Source organism: Nestor notabilis, unplaced genomic scaffold (assembly GCF_000696875.1).
Source record: "Nestor notabilis isolate BGI_N333 unplaced genomic scaffold, ASM69687v1 scaffold2597, whole genome shotgun sequence".
Taxonomy (NCBI): Eukaryota; Metazoa; Chordata; class Aves; order Psittaciformes; family Psittacidae; genus Nestor; species Nestor notabilis.
Window position 1 is genome coordinate 45,535 of NW_009934929.1, and position 13,606 is coordinate 59,140.

Consider the following 13,606-nt stretch of genomic DNA (forward strand, 5'->3'; position numbering starts at 1 on the left):
CAGGTAGGTGCGTACAGTGGGAATTAAGCAGCCATTGCAAGAAAAATCTTGATTTGTCATTTTACTCAAGTCATGTTTAATGCTGGTCTGAGAAGTGCTCAGTGCTACAGTGATGACTGCGAGTTTTGTCCCCTGTGATGTGTATGAAACCTCACACTCCCTCCAGCCAGGCTCCCCGGGCATTAAGTGCTTTCAGTACTTTTATTCTTTCTTGCACAGTAATATGATTTCTTACTATGACTTGGATCTTTGGAGAACATGGCAGACTATTTCCTGTGAATCACGACGCTGATGTTCTTCAGGTTTCAACGAGCTGTGATAATTCCCCTTCAGTGGAAGCACAGCTCCTCTGGCTATCCTTATCCTCAGCAAACATGTTCTGAGATGCTGGGTGATAAAACATCTGTTTTCTACGCTTCTTCTGTTACACCCTGCTGTGAAATCAGTTATCGTTTTGGAGCATTAATCATATCTGTGCTCCTTCCCATATATTCTGATGCTGCCGTGCCTGCGATGAGGGGATTTCACCCTCTGAAGTGCTTTGGGATCTTTGGAATTTATTTTCAAGCAAAATCAGCAGCTGGAGTTGAGGTAAATGATGCATTTGCAACACACTTTATTTCTTCCCCTCGGTTTGCCTCGTGCTCTAGCTGAGCCACAGTCTTCTGAGATGTACTTGTAGGGACAGATTTTCAGGCAGCATAAACTGACATAACTCTTTCAGGAGATTTACATCCTCCCAGCAATTTGTTCTTTGTTTCTTCACTGAGTGCTTTCTTCTTTTCAATACATATTCTTTTCTTTCACTGATCACTTTCTTACCACTGATGATTCTTCCTTAACACTACTTTTACTGATGCCAATCACATCATCAAGCAGTGATATTTCTTTGAATTAAATACAGACTGCCATACTTCGTACTAACAGAAACATGGCTCTGGAACTGAAAAAGCATTGATCATGTTGTACAAGGAAACTAAAAAAGTTGAAGACTGAGAGACAATAACGTGACAGTTCTTTGCTGGTTGGTTTTAGGTTGTTTTAGCTAAGCTTCCTTCTTTTTAATGCTGTAAGTCTGACCACCACTGCTGCTGGAAAGGTCTTTAAACACAGAATTACTACAAGCAACCTGGGAAGTCCCTGACCATTTTGCATTTTGCTTGTCAGAGACTGAGAGAGAGTATCCAGGAGAGGACCATGGTTTACTTGTTCTGTGTTTGTATTTCTCCCTAGGCTTCAGCTGTACACCACCACTGCAATCCAGACACCAAGCTCAGTCCTCCAGCCTTGCATTTTTATACTCAACTAAGCCCTTTTTCCCCACTGATGGTGTCCAGAGCCGGACCCTAATGAGAATAAGAAATATTTCTGACATGTACGTGCTAAAAAATAAAAAAAAATAAGGCTGATTATTTCAGTCAAAAAAGAGCCAATTGTTACATCTCAACCGTGCAATTCCAGTGGGAAGAAGAGGGAACTAAATATTGACTAGTTTATCTGCTGTCCTCAGGACCATTCTGTCCTCAAGCTTACTGTCACAGTCTCCTCTGCATTCAGCTTTCCATTATTTGGAAAGGATGTTCTTTCTGAGGGTCTCTGTCATTAATACTCTGACAGATGTTCTTTGCAGCACGATGACTTACCCTTGAGATCTGGCCTTCTCAAGGCATGCTCTCTGGTTTTAATTGTTTCTGTTTGTTAATTTCTGTTTTTAATTTCCCAAGCAAGCAGCTGTTGGTTTTTATGCACCTTTTGTTTGTTCTTAGACTATTTCTCATTGCTTTGGGAAATGACCTAGGGAGGTCTTTAATATCTCAGTTAATTTCAACAGGCATCTTCTTGTTTTGCTTCCATTCCGCCTGCAGACTGGATACAGCACTGAGATTTCTCTGCCTGTGTAATGCACATATTGTAGAACTGCAGACATGTGTGGGGGGTTGGAACTAGACGATCTTAAGGTCCTTTCCAACCATGACTATTCTATGATTCTATGATTCTGTTATCCTTTGCCATGATGTTATGCTTTGCCGTGATGCTTTCTGTAGGTTATGTGTACCTCCTGTAACTCCTGAATGCTTTCACTGCTTTTTCTGTACAGTAGGACAACACAGCTTTCAAGTATAGCTACTTAGTTATCCTGTATGGAGATGTAAGCTGGGGATGCAGCTAGAAAATGATCTTATTAAACAGTGCTTCTTTGTAGCAGCTTTTATTTCACAGTAATCTGCATTTTTACACAACTAATGCGAAGCATTCCAAATGCCTTTCCAAGTGGTGAGCGTGGCTTTAAACAGTCCTGTGAAGTCATCTTGTTTCTTTCTGTTAGCACTATAAAATGTGTCCAGATTTGTAGTGGTTTATCTGCATTTTCTACTCATGTTCTTCTGGGGAAGGAAAGACTGGTGCATATTTACCCCTTTCAAGTAATTTGTTTTCCCAGAACAATGCAATGAACTTTGTTCAACATCCATTTACATTTTCTTACAATTCTGGCATGAGGTACAGATTTATAAGCTTATATAAATATAGAAATTTATTTTGGGTCTTCCATAAACCTAGGTGTAGGTGCCATCCAGAACTGGGATTTTCAGAAACTCAGATTTGGAATGGGTCTGAACTGCAATTGATTCTTTGCTCATAGCAGCCTTTTGTGAGCCCCTCTTAGTTTAAATTGTTTTCTGAGGAACTGGAGAAGTGTTGGTATATGGTTGTGCTATTTGAGGAGGATTACAACCACTATAACAGTCCAGGACTTTTGTTTGTTCTTTCATTAAAATTAATGCACCTCTCCCTACAAAAGAGTTGTGGAGGTGATCTGAATCTCTGTCGGAGGTCTCTCTGAAAGGATTATATACTGTTTTAAATTGATATTAAATGTCTTAGTACTGATTTATCATAATCCCTGAAAGCCATTTTGGCTTTGTTCCTACTCACCAGAAGTATAACCACTAACTTTATCACCAGATGAGTGGGCTATGGCCTGTCTTGCTGCCCTCATTCAAAACCTGTTGAAAGCTGGAAAAAAATGCAACATACACTATCCTGAATATTGCCTCAGCCACAGAATTGGCTCTAGTTTAAAGAAGAAAATGGTGCAATAGCCATGTATACTCACAGCTGGCAAAGCGCTGACTTTTAGTGGAGCTGACTTTAATGTCTCCAAGAAAGGTAAACAAATTCCTGTTGGTAACAAAGACTGATCTGAACCTACAGTTAAGCCTAAGTATTACTCTGAAGTTTCATATGCTACTGCAACTTCTGATTCTAATGGGAAATGGTGCTGGGACATCAAAAGTAACACTAGAAAAGTTTAATAGAGTTTTGGATCTCGTAGCATAAAGAAATCATGGAATTTTCATTTCCTGTGAGATTTCAGGCCCAGCTGTGCACATCACAGAACGTATGTAAATATATGACATTGTCACACCATAGCCTACAGAAAGCCCTGATTTCAAATTTAAAAAAGGGCTTTTTGTCTTTGAAATTACCTTTGGAAAATTCATTTTTACTTGTCATCTCAGTAGTGAAAGAAGGTCTCTATACTGTCTAAATGGCAGAGAAGTACCAATAGAGGAAGAAAAGAAGTTTATGGTCAAATCAGCAACTCCCAGCACACTCAGAGATGTCCCCTAAACGGTTCAAAGTGCTTCCTTCAATGCACATCTTCTAAGCCATTGCCTGTGTTGGGAGGGCAGCAGACGACAGTGATGCTACACACATCTTGAGCCAAGGAAATACTTAAACTTGTGTATTAAGTCCACCTCGACTCAGGTAAGCACTTAAGCCCACAGTTAATGTGCCCCAGGACATTATAATGTATAAATATCTGCAACTGCTACTTAGCTCAAAAGCAATAGAATTAATTCATATAGGTTCATGCACATTTTAAAATATAGAGATGAAAACCCACCATATTCTGGGACCTGTCCTGTTCCACGTTTCAACAACAGTCGCACTCTCCTGCCACCAGACTTGATTAGCTCTATTGCTCTGGCATGTGTCATGTCCCTTGTGCTTTCTCCATTGATTTCAATTATTTGATCTCCTACCTGTCAGGTAAGAAGAATATTGAGTCAGACAGAATTGCAGTAAAACGAGCATTTCAGAAAGAGACATATTCAATAGATCACAGGTTACTTGAATGACAGACAGACACATCAAGGTAAATTTGTTCCTGTCTGTCTGAGGGATATTACTGGCAGATTAAATAACCTCCAAAGTGGATTCTGAATGTGGTATATCAAATGCTGCTCATCTTCTGCTGAAATCGGTGTAATGCATTTATAGCTTGCCTTGTCTTCTTCACATAAAAGATTTTGTTTTGAATTGCTTGATACATTGGAGTCACTGGAAACATTATCTGTGCTACACCTTAACTTTCAGTGTCATTTGGCCCTGAGAGGACCTTTGCTGAATATAACCTGCTGTTTTTATAGAGAAAAGAGAGAGTCAAAGCACAAAGATTCAACATTTCACAGAATGACAGAATCATTAGAGTTGGAAGCGACCTCCGGAGATCAACCAGTCCAACCCCCTGCCAAGGCCGGGCCACCCAGAGCAGGTTATATAGGATCATGTCCAGGCGGTTTTGAATGTCCCCAGAGAGGGCAACTCCACAACCCCCCTTGGCAGCCTGTTCTGGTGCTCTGCCACCATCAACGTAAAGAAGTTCTTCCTCATGTTGAGGTGAAACTTCTCGTGTTTCAGTTTATTGCTCCTTGTCCTGTTGCTGGGCACCACTGAAGAGTCTGGCACCATCCTCATGGCACCCACCTTTGAGATATTTATATGCACTGATATCCCCTCTCAGTCTTCTCTAGACTACACAGGCCCAGCTCCCCCGATCCAATCTCTCCTCATAAGAGAGATGGTCCAGACCCAGATCATCCTTATGGCCCTCTGCTGGAACCTCTCCAGTTGTTTCTTGTCTCTTGGACTGAGGATCCCAGAACTGGACACAGTGCTCCAGCTGTGGCCCCACCAGGGGTGAGTACCCCCCCGGGCCCTCCTGCCCCCACTCCTCCCAATGCACCCCAGGATACTATTGGCTGCAGGGGCACACTGCCAGCTTGTGGTTGACTTACCATCCACCAATACTTCTCAGCCAAACTGCTCTCTAGTAGAGAGAATCATTTGAATATCCATATCTTGGTAGTAAAGTTTCACACCAAAGTACGGGTAGCGCTATGGCACAGGACATGCAGGAGTTCTTACAAGAGTGTGCTCTGAACTGCGTATGCACAGAAGGTTTTTGCTTCGAGTAAGCGCAGCCCCTGGCTGAGCCGTCTAGTTAGAGCAGCCGGCTCCAGGTAGAGCAGCTCTGATTATAAGTTTCTGCCACTCATCTCCTGCCCAGCTTTTCAGTCAGCGTTAGCTTCATTACTATTTTTCCACCTCTGTTTCTACAGCTGTAAAATTGGGCAGTGGTGTCTGCATCTACCATCTACCCCAATCTCCCTCCCAGCTTTGTCTTCTGCCAGGTTGTTTTGGTTTTGCTCTTCTCTCCATGAGAAGAGTTGGCTTCCAATGCTGGAAACCTTCTCCATGACTAGGGGAGTTGTTGCTTTCTGCTGTGCCTGGTCCCCATGGCAGACAGCACACGTGGGAAGCAGCAGCTGTACAGCTTGCTTGGTGCTGCAATATCACATCCACCTACTTATCTTGTGAGAGAGTTAAACAAGCAACACAGTGAGGCGACCTGTGAGCCTCATATCAGCAGCACCACAGCCTTTAGAGTTGATGTTTTGCAGCTGCCTTGCAGAAGCCTCCCAGCCCCTTTGGATGGGTGGCCCACAGCCCACAGCGAGGGCTGATCTCCTAGTGCTGATGGAGGTGCAGGTCCAGATGATGGACAGCCAGGAGGGGTGTGGAAGGGTCTCAGGTGAGTGTGTTCAGCAAACCTGTTTATCAGCGCCAGAGGAGCACATCTGCTCTGCAGCATCACACCTGCCTCAGTTTGCATCTACAGCTTCCTCGCTGTGCGTATCAGCTACACTAAAATAACAAAGTCTGTACATCCTTGAGAGGGTTTTAAGGAGACTACGCAGATTTCAAGATGATGGGCACTTCCTTTTCCTCTTACAAGGCCATCTTGACAAAAACAGCTCTTAGCTGGCTTTGGACATTGAAATGTTTTCTGTTTTGTACATCTTCTTTGCTACTATTGTGTTTCTGTCAACTAAAAGTGTAATCCTTCAGAGGTTTTCCTTCCTTCCTGAGTTTGAAATACAGTATTTACCAAATAAATGTGCATAATATGGAATGTCAACAAGAGTCCCAGCTTTAAAGAAAACTGGAAGGGATGTCAAGAAGTTATCTAGTCCCTGCTTTTGTTCTGAGACAGAAAGAATGCTACTAAAGCACTATGGTAGTATTTCTCAATAGGAATTCATACCTTCTCAATAGGAGTTGCAGCTTATTTTAAGAACTCCACCAGGATCCTGTACACATTCTATGCCAGTACTTAACTAAAAAGCTATTGATCCAAATAAAACCTCTCAGCCTTACTATCACATTTTGTAAATACTGCAGCCTGAGCAGTGGGGGAAAACCATCAGGATTATTTTGTGCAAAAAGGGCTTATTTTTGCAGTGCAAATTTCTTCCTTAGCAGATTTTCTCTGCTAGAAAGAATACATTTGGTTGTATCATGCAATAAGCATTTTTAGACATTTTTGGTGACCTCCAGGCCACAGTGACACACAGCACAGGAGCTCTCTGGATTGTGGAGAGGTCTCCCCCAGGTTTGGCCATGCGGGGCTGTCTGTATCACCTTGACTTTTGGAGTGGCCAGTACAATGTAGTTAATGCACACAGAGCAAAAATGGAAAATCTCTCTTATGCCTTCTGTAACACAGACAGAACATAGATTTGTAGCATCCTCACAAGGATACCAGTCAGGCCAAATACAGACAAAATTCAACCTGTTTGGGAAAACATGTTTCTAAATGTCATGAAACAATTAAACCCTGTTAGAAATCCTATAAAAACAAAACATGGACTATCCAGGCAACATGACACAAAAAAGAGCTGTCTACCTTTGCAGACGGTATTTAAAATGATCTTGTTAGCATGTTCTGAGAGAAAAAGTGACAGAGTAGATCAAATGAAGGAGGTGTTTTTAACACTTCTTGATAAATAGCCTTTGAAACAAGTACTGACAAAAGCTGTGCAGGGCACGTACAGTCCTTCAAATAAAATCCTCTGCACTCTGGAGCAGAAAGGCAGAAAGAGATTTTAATACAGTTTAATATGTAAAAAGGTTAAGTTAATGTCACACTTTTCCCTTGCTGTTTGCATTTCTTCTGTTCTCATTGGTCAATATGGAAGAACTCTCTTGTATTAATGTAACCTTTTCTGTATTTCAGTGGATTAAAATATTTTTTTTCTCACCGTGGGAAGCATGTAGCTGATTTGATACTTCCTTTTATTATCAAATCTTATGTGCAAATAACCTGGGAAAGCTTAAAAAAGGCCATCATCTTGGTTATGTGCCTGAAGGAGAGGAAACAGTTCTGCAAGAATTAAGTGCTCTGAAATTTACATCAGAAAGCGTGAAAACAGAGGTAAAATTAATAGTTGCAAGAGCAGCAGGTTAATTGTGTTCCATGCGTATGTGTCTTGTGGCTGACTGATGTATGAGTGAATTATACTGCCTTTGCAGCACAAGCCCAGCTCTGATTAGATAAGAAAAACAAGGAAAGGAAATGTTGCCAACACTCAGCCTGAGAAAACCTTCAATTAGTCTTTACACTCACATCTGGGGAATTCATACAAAGAGAAATTCATATACTCCTCCTTGACTGAGGAGTGGTTCCCCATGTGTCTAATAAAGTACAAATTCCTATTCTTATTTTTTCTGCACTAAAACATTTATAACCTCCCCTTCCTTCCCTTTACTGATGTAGCTTCTTTTATATGGGAGGATACCATGCTGTATGCTTTCTCTCTGCCCAGGCATTCAAATTTGCTTGTGCTCTTGTCTCTTCTATTGTGGAATAGATTTTTAGATATTGTGGGGCTATTTCTGGCTTTTTAAAACACAGTGATTGTTTAAGAAGAGCGTAGGTATAACCACATATGGAAGGTGAACCAAGGTGAGGCTAGAAGTAATGGTAAGCACAGAAACAGGTCTGAAAAGAATATATTGCCTATTATATGGGATCCTTATTACTCTTTTTTCAGGATCAAAAGTTGATTCCTGCAGTTTTATACCACTGACATTTCTCTATACTTCTCTCTGGATCCTTCTAAGTCTGTCCATATTCTCGAGACTGGAGATATTACTAAGGTAGGGGGTAAGCAGAACAGATCAGAATGATAACATTCTTCCCATGTGGGAGAAACACTTCTTAATAATGTTCCCAGAATGAAACTTTTGCCTTTTTGTAACACATCAGATGTGCAACTCACAGTTAGCTTGGATTCCAGCATTATCCCCAGCTGTACTGGCTAGTCAGTTATTCCCCATTTTACATTGTGCATCTGATTTCTCTGCCCTAAAGTGAGCAATTTCATCAGATTGACTGCTAAAATATGAAATTTTCGTTCTGAAATCTAAGTCAGTTCCTCAAAGTCCTTTTAAACCATCTAAACAGTGATGTCTTAACATCAGCAAATCTTATTTTATTATTTATCAATAAGTCTCCAATTGTCAATGAAATTACTGAATGGATCTGGTTTCATCCTAGACCCCTCAGAAGCACACTTGTAATTACTAATCAGGAGCAAACCATTCAGAGCAGCCTTTGAGAGGGATTATTTTCAGTAAGTGCATCACAGTGATTCCACCTAGAAGCTATTTCCCCATTCTTTCTTGTACATTCTCCTTCCCCTTTTACCACAAAGAAATAAAAATGAAAATCAGAAATAAGAAATGAAATCAGGCTGGCATGGCAGGATTTGCTTTCCACAATTCACGTGTTGGTGGACTTTTTCAACGTTTTTGATAATTTGTCACAGATTATTTGAGAATGGAAGTTAAAGGAACTTCTCTTTATTATTTGGTTTTTAAAATAGGGCGTATGTTTTCCTCTCTCTAGTCTGCTACTAACCTTCTTGTCCTCCATGAATTCTTGGACATAATTACTAATAGTCTAGAAATTACTTTCTCTTAGTCATTGAGCATACACAAACATCAGCACATCCAGTGCTGTTTTACAAGCAGTTCTCTCCTTATTCTGATTTATACTAATTTTTCTTTGAAGTTGATGTACGTTAATGGTCCTTCTGAACATCTCAGTGAAGAGTGATACAAAGAAAGCACTGAATATTTCATCCCTCTTCACATTCTCAGCAAACAATGGACCTTTTCCTGTCCTTCATTTTGCTTTTAATGTGTTAATGTTACTTTTCTTGCTACCTTTTATACTTTCCTTGCAGACTGCTTGACAGTAATTCTGACATGTTTAATCTTCCCTCTGCATCTAGTGAGACATCAACCACCTAACAGGTGTTGCAGCATCAAGCTTTGAATATCTAAATCTTTTATTGGGTATGACCCTGTAGCATTAGCTCCTTTCATGGAAAGTGACACATTGGAACATCAGAGTACTGTTTTTAAGGGGCATTTGGGCAAACTGCCTTTTGTGGAGATACAAAGCGTTGCAGATGAAACACCAAAATATTTAAAAAGATAAACTTCAGTGTGGCAACATTATCGTTTTGCATGGCATTCAGGTCCTCTGTCATGTCACGCTTTATGGATTTCGTTTTTGTCAAGAAATTAACAGAAAAAACAGTTCCTCAGATCTGGAGAGTTAGCCATCCCTAAAATACTACCTTCAGCTCCCATTCACAGGCAGTTTTTTCATGGCAGCCAGAGAGGACTCATGCATCCTAATCACCAAGTTTTAAATCCACAAACAGTAGGGAAAAGGTTTGAGAGCACAGCCCTTGAAACCCAGTATTTTAATCTCACAAAGCCTTCAGCTCTTTGGCATAAACTTTAATTTGAAGGTGTCATTACATGGGATCCGTGCGTGGACCTGCATGAATGTGCCCCTTTGCAAGGCTGGCAGCTGTTGGGTGGCCAGTCATGTGAAAGAAATGGATGGACTCCTTCCCACTCCCAACAGGCGGGCACTGCATCACGGGAGGCCCCCCAGACTGGCATCAGCTCTGATTTGTAACCTTCCTGGCATTCTTCAGCAAAGACTACAAACCCAGAGTGATGGAGCTGCGCACCCTTCAGACATGCTCGCCAGCTCAAAGTCCAAGCGCACTGGCAAGCTAGCCTGGGAAGCTTGCATGGCTGCTGCTTGAGCTGTATTTGTTCTGCAGACACACGCTCTTTGCAGCTATGAATCTGGCAATTTTACACACATTGATTCTGCGTTGTGTTTCTTTCTTCCTACAGAACATGGCCCTGCCTGAATTTCCACACTGTTAGGGATAAAGGTCTTCCCAAACTCAGTGGTTCTTCTGACCCGATGGCATTTGATAAAGACAATGCTCCTCTATTATATTCTTACAATATGCAAACACAAAGTAAACACGGAATTCTCCCCCCCCCCCAATGTTTTTGAATTTGAATATTAATGATTTAAATTTAATTATGAAAGTAGTTTGTGTGTATGGGAAATGTCTCTTAAAAAAATCTGTTTCAGTTCAATTTAATCTAGACGCTCCATCCATGCATAAGAACAACTGAGCTATAAAATTGGGCAGCATGTTTTCTGGCAATAATGAGAAGATAATATTCCTCGGGAATGTTTAAGTGACATCACTATTGATAGGTTAATTAGAAAGAAAATTGTAAAGCTTCTCCAAATGATTAGAATAAAGTGCCTCTAGTACATGTGAGTTTATCTGCGGAGTCTTTGTTCTGGCCATATATTATAGTAATTATTACCTGTCTTGTTAAAAAAAGCCAAATGTACATACAAACAGAACTTCAGAAGCACACTGAATAAGAAGGAAATATATATAGTTTTAATGCAGCAAAGAGGTGTTTCCTTGCTCAAACGTACTTTTAAACTGCTGATGATGGCCTTGTGTATCTTTGCCTCCCTCAGTGTGTGAAGAATGGTCTCTAAGCAGGTGTATAGTTCCCGGTTGCACAAAATGGAATTAATTGTGTATGCACATTTTCAGTCTATGTTAGATGAGGAAATCTAATGATAAAAGCAGCCTCAAATGATTTGTGCAGAGGGCATTGCTATCTGTCATTTTATTAATGCATTTTATAATTAAACCTCAGGAAAGAGACTAATTACACTTAATTCCTTTTATATGGGCACTCTATTTTTATAACAGAAACATTTTTTGCATGTTATTTGTTGCTGTTGTAATTTTAATGAGTCCATAAGGCTGAGAGGTTGTCTATACTTGGAGACTGAATAGCAGCTCCAGAACATGTACGTTGAATTGGTGAATTTCCAAGTACTGTCAAGCCCTAATATCGTTGCCTGGATTTAGGAACAGGCTGGATATCTGCTCTGCAAATTTCCTCACAGCAGAGAATCTGTACTGCCAGGAAATCCCGGCTGTAATAAGTAGTCTGAGCAAAGCCATGGGGTATTTCTAGTCTTGAACTCCCCCTGGTGCATTTTATATCTGAGTTTGGGTGTCTCAGCAAAGAGACATGGCATTTCTCTTTGGAGGAACTACGCTAACATGTCCCATGCCACTTTTGAAGCAACCACCCATGAAGGTTTAGTCACAAACTGTTTTTCTGTGGCCAACCAGCTGTTTAAGCAGCTGTGGCTTCTTACCCTGGAAATACTGAGTCCTTTGCTCCCACAGAGATTCTCTCTTGCATGCTGCTTAAAAGGGGAGGGCACGCTGCAGGGAAGAGAGGGGCCATAGAACATGAGCTGAGCTGGTGCAGAGCAAGAATTGGCTCTCACACCTCAGCTTTTTTCACTTTTTTACCTTTTCTGGAGAGAGGGAAAAACATTAGAAGTGTTATTACAGAAAGAGCTTGGAAAGTGGAAAAAGTGGATAGCTAAGCGTCTGCGGAGATTGGAGAGTGCAGGAATGGGAAATGGAGTTCGCAGTGGTGGCTGGCTAACAAACAGAAGTGGATTTCTGATACTACAGTAGACTTGATGCATTCTACAGCATTGCTGCAAAATAATCCATGTACATGTGAATGAAAGGTGTCAAAGATAAAAAAAAAATTAATTATCCTACTGGAGTTAATTGATATACTGTTATTTTTTTAATAGAACTGATTCAGTGTAGCATAATGTAATATTAGTAGCATGTACTACACCACTACAGTCATGGATGGGAAGAAGTAAAGGCTGTTAAGAAGGAAGAAGAAAATTTTCCAATATCTTCTTGGTGGTCTCAGGCAGTTCCCATAAGGCAAAAGAAAGGCAAATTCAAGGTTTGACAAGCTGATTTTATAGATCCTACATAGAAGGCTGGGCATGGAGACTGCTTCATCCAAAGTTGCATCCAAACAGCAAAACTAAAAAGAACATGAACTCTGACTTTTATGTTTTTAAACATAAACCCAGAAGATTCTGAGGAGGAAAGATGCTAAAATGTAAACCCCAAGAGTATACTTTCAAACACACCAGAGGTGCAGAGCCTGTCAGAGAACCAAGATCCCGAAAGATAGTTTGGGCACAAGATAGAAAAGACCACGAAAAAGATGAATTCTTTGCCTCAATACTCACTAAAGAGGAGGGCAGGACAACTCCTGCAGAGGATCTGCTCACCACAAGGGTGAGTCTGAGGAACAGACTCCAAAGGCAAGGTCAGAGGCAAAGATTTTATAACAAACTGATGAAACGGATAGTAAGAAACCACCAGAAGTAGATCGATTTCATCCTCTACTCTAAAGGAATTTGGATATGAAGCTGCTGAACTAGTAGCTACAGGGTGTAATCTACTGCCCAAATCAGTAAATTGCTGAAGAGCAGGGGAATGGGAAGTGACAACTGTGACACTAGTCTTTAAGAATGGTCCTGGAAAGTAACCAAGTGAGTTTCATGTTCAATTGAGCAGACGGAAGGAAGCAATAAGGATGGTGAGGGTTAGCTGGCACACAGCTAATGATGATATAGTGGGGAAGGGTCAGTGTGGCTTTTGCAGAGGGAAGCCATTCCTCACAGATCTATTGCAGGTCACTGGAACTCTCAGTGACTATATAGATAAATGTGTTCTGGTTAGTATACTGACATTCTCAGAAAGCTTTTAACAGTAAAGCCTTCAGGAAGGCTCTGCTGTGCGATGAGAATAAATAGGGTCTTCTAGGGAAGAGATTAAATTCTAGGAAAAAATGCTTTAAATAAATGGTCAATTTTCACAATCAGAAGACCTTGCTATAGTGATTATTCTGTTCAGCATATTTGTATGTGTCATGGTGAAGAGGTTGAAGATTGGGGTGCTATTGCGCAGGCAACACAATACCATGCAGGAATGTCACATCTAAACTTAAAAGCTGTAACAGAACAGCACAACGCTGTGTGTTAAAGCAGCAGGTGAAATTCAGTGCTGCTAAGTGCTAAGTACAGTACATGTGGAAAATTACATACACAATCACTCTAAATTAACCATCACCGCTGAAGAGACAGATCTCATTGTCCTTGTGGTTCACTCGCTGAAAATGTCAGCCCAGTGAAAAAAGCAAACAGACTACTAACTGTTAGGGA

General features: G+C 40.9%; 1 protein-coding gene across 1 annotated transcript in view; it reads right to left on the reverse strand.

The window, feature by feature from the left end:
- The window catches only part of LOC104408081 (membrane-associated guanylate kinase, WW and PDZ domain-containing protein 2-like), a gene marked incomplete at its 5' end in the record, with an annotated part of 50,845 nt that overhangs the window by 17,992 nt on the left and 19,247 nt on the right, over positions 1–13,606 (reverse strand). The window contains 1 exon segment of the mRNA XM_010017562.1: positions 3,911–4,049. Coding sequence (XP_010015864.1) covers positions 3,911–4,049 — 139 coding nt within the window.